The sequence below is a fragment of the Brassica oleracea genome, unplaced genomic scaffold (genome assembly GCF_000695525.1).
Source record: "Brassica oleracea var. oleracea cultivar TO1000 unplaced genomic scaffold, BOL UnpScaffold01168, whole genome shotgun sequence".
Taxonomy (NCBI): domain Eukaryota; kingdom Viridiplantae; phylum Streptophyta; class Magnoliopsida; order Brassicales; family Brassicaceae; genus Brassica; species Brassica oleracea.
In genome coordinates this window covers 1-1,776 of record NW_013617724.1, presented here as the reverse complement: position 1 = coordinate 1,776, position 1,776 = coordinate 1, and the positions used below count along the sequence as shown (strand labels likewise).

The 1,776-nt window shown below is 51.5% G+C and overlaps 1 protein-coding gene across 1 annotated transcript; it reads left to right on the top strand.

The window, feature by feature from the left end:
- Nucleotides 1-24: 24 nt before the first annotated feature.
- Nucleotides 25-1,047, top strand: LOC106320998. Its single transcript, XM_013759326.1, has one exon. The coding sequence runs from the start codon at nucleotides 25-27 to the stop codon at nucleotides 1,045-1,047; it is 1,023 nt and encodes a 340-aa protein (XP_013614780.1).
- The last annotated feature ends 729 nt before the right edge of the window (nucleotides 1,048-1,776 follow it).

The following is a 1,776-nucleotide window of genomic DNA, read 5'->3' as shown; positions in this document are numbered from 1 at the left end:
CATATGACAGCTTTTAACATCGCGATGGCGCGAGCTCGACTCCCTAACGACGAAAGGGACGCAGGTTACTGCCAGATGTTCGTTGAGACTCTTCACGAGCAAGCCCTGACTTGGTTCTCCCAGTTGGAGGAGAACTCGATCGGATGTTTCCGCGACTTATCAGCAGCTTTTCTCAAGACTTACATTATGTTCACCAAGCGCAGCGCCACTGCCTCTAGCTTGTGGAACCTCAACCAAACTAAAGACCAGAGTCTTCGCGACTACATGGAGAAGTTCAAAGCCGTAGTCTCCAGGATTGACATTCCAGACGGTATTGCCATTGACGCCTTGCGAAACACTTTGTGGGTTCGTTCTAAATTCCGGGAGGATTTATACCAAAATCCAACTACGTCGCTTCAGGACGCTATCGCGCGATCCGACAACTTCATCCGAATGGAAGAAGATACCAACGCCATTCTCAGCAAGATGAACGCACCCAAAGCGCCAGCGGCTAAAAACGCCAACACGCGACAAGAGCCGCGCCAGCACGCTCCAAACGACAAAAACGGCCGCAAAGACGGATACATGTATGTCGTCAACGAGAATAACGAACCGATCTTTACTCTCGTGGTTCGCGGAGAGGGGTGGAACAAGTGGGTAAGAGAACTCGAAACATCCGACAAACAAGTCGACACTGTTTGCACCACCCAACCTACGGCGGGAGCCGGATCAGCAGCGGGGCCTTCCAGGACCATCGATCTCACCAAGCACTGCAAATATCACGACGTCAAGGGACACGATACAACGGAATGCAAATCTCTCTACGCACATTATCTCTCTTCTCTCGCGAGCGGCGGGTTTAAGTTCGAGCCCTTGAAAACTAAACCAAAGAACGGTAAAAGCTGGAGCAAGAATAAGGAAAGAAGAGCCCAACGCAAAGCCACAGGAAAAGGACAGCAAAACGATGCTTCGCGACGAGATGACGAGGAACAAGCCCCGAGGATAACGGCGAGGGAGACTCCTCAGCCGACGAAGAGCACCCGGCTAACCGCAGACGCATCGAGGTGATACTCTCTCAGCAATCCTTGTCGTCCGATGAAGAGAACGACGATGCTCTTGTATTCGGATATCTGAGAGACGTCCTTAAACAACGACGATGCTCTTGTATTCGGAGATCTGAGAGACGTCCTTAAACGGAAGTTCGAATCAGAAAACGAAAGCACTTCCAAGCACAGAGATCTCCGAACAATGCTGGATGCACGGAAGTCTCGACGCATCTCGGCAAGCGACGCTAACGACAACGAAAGACCAGTTAGCGATCTCCGAGATAAACTCAATTCCGGCGCATGCGATCTTCGCGTAAAGCTCAACCGTTCAAAACCAACAGACTTACGACGACAGTTGGAGCGAGTTAAAGGTCAGTCTCAATCTTCACCACCCGAGACCAGCATATCCAAAGACCTCCGCGACCTACTGGACTCTAAGCGAGTACAAGCGGGGCAGTCTTTGAACGTTATCATGGGAGGCTCCCCCCCTAACGGGGGCTCAGTCCGTTCCGTGAAAGATTATCGTCGACAAGTCGCGACGTCCCAGAAATGGCCGACTAAACCGACAAGTCATCCTCCGATAACCTTCTCACCAGATGACGCTGTGGGTGTCCACACGCCCCATAATGATCCACTCCTCGTCGTCCTTGGAATTGGAGAGTACGATGTCACCAAAATCCTTATCAACACCGGAAGTTCCGTCTATCTCATCTTCCGAGAAACCCTGCAGAAGATGGGAGTCGACCTCGAT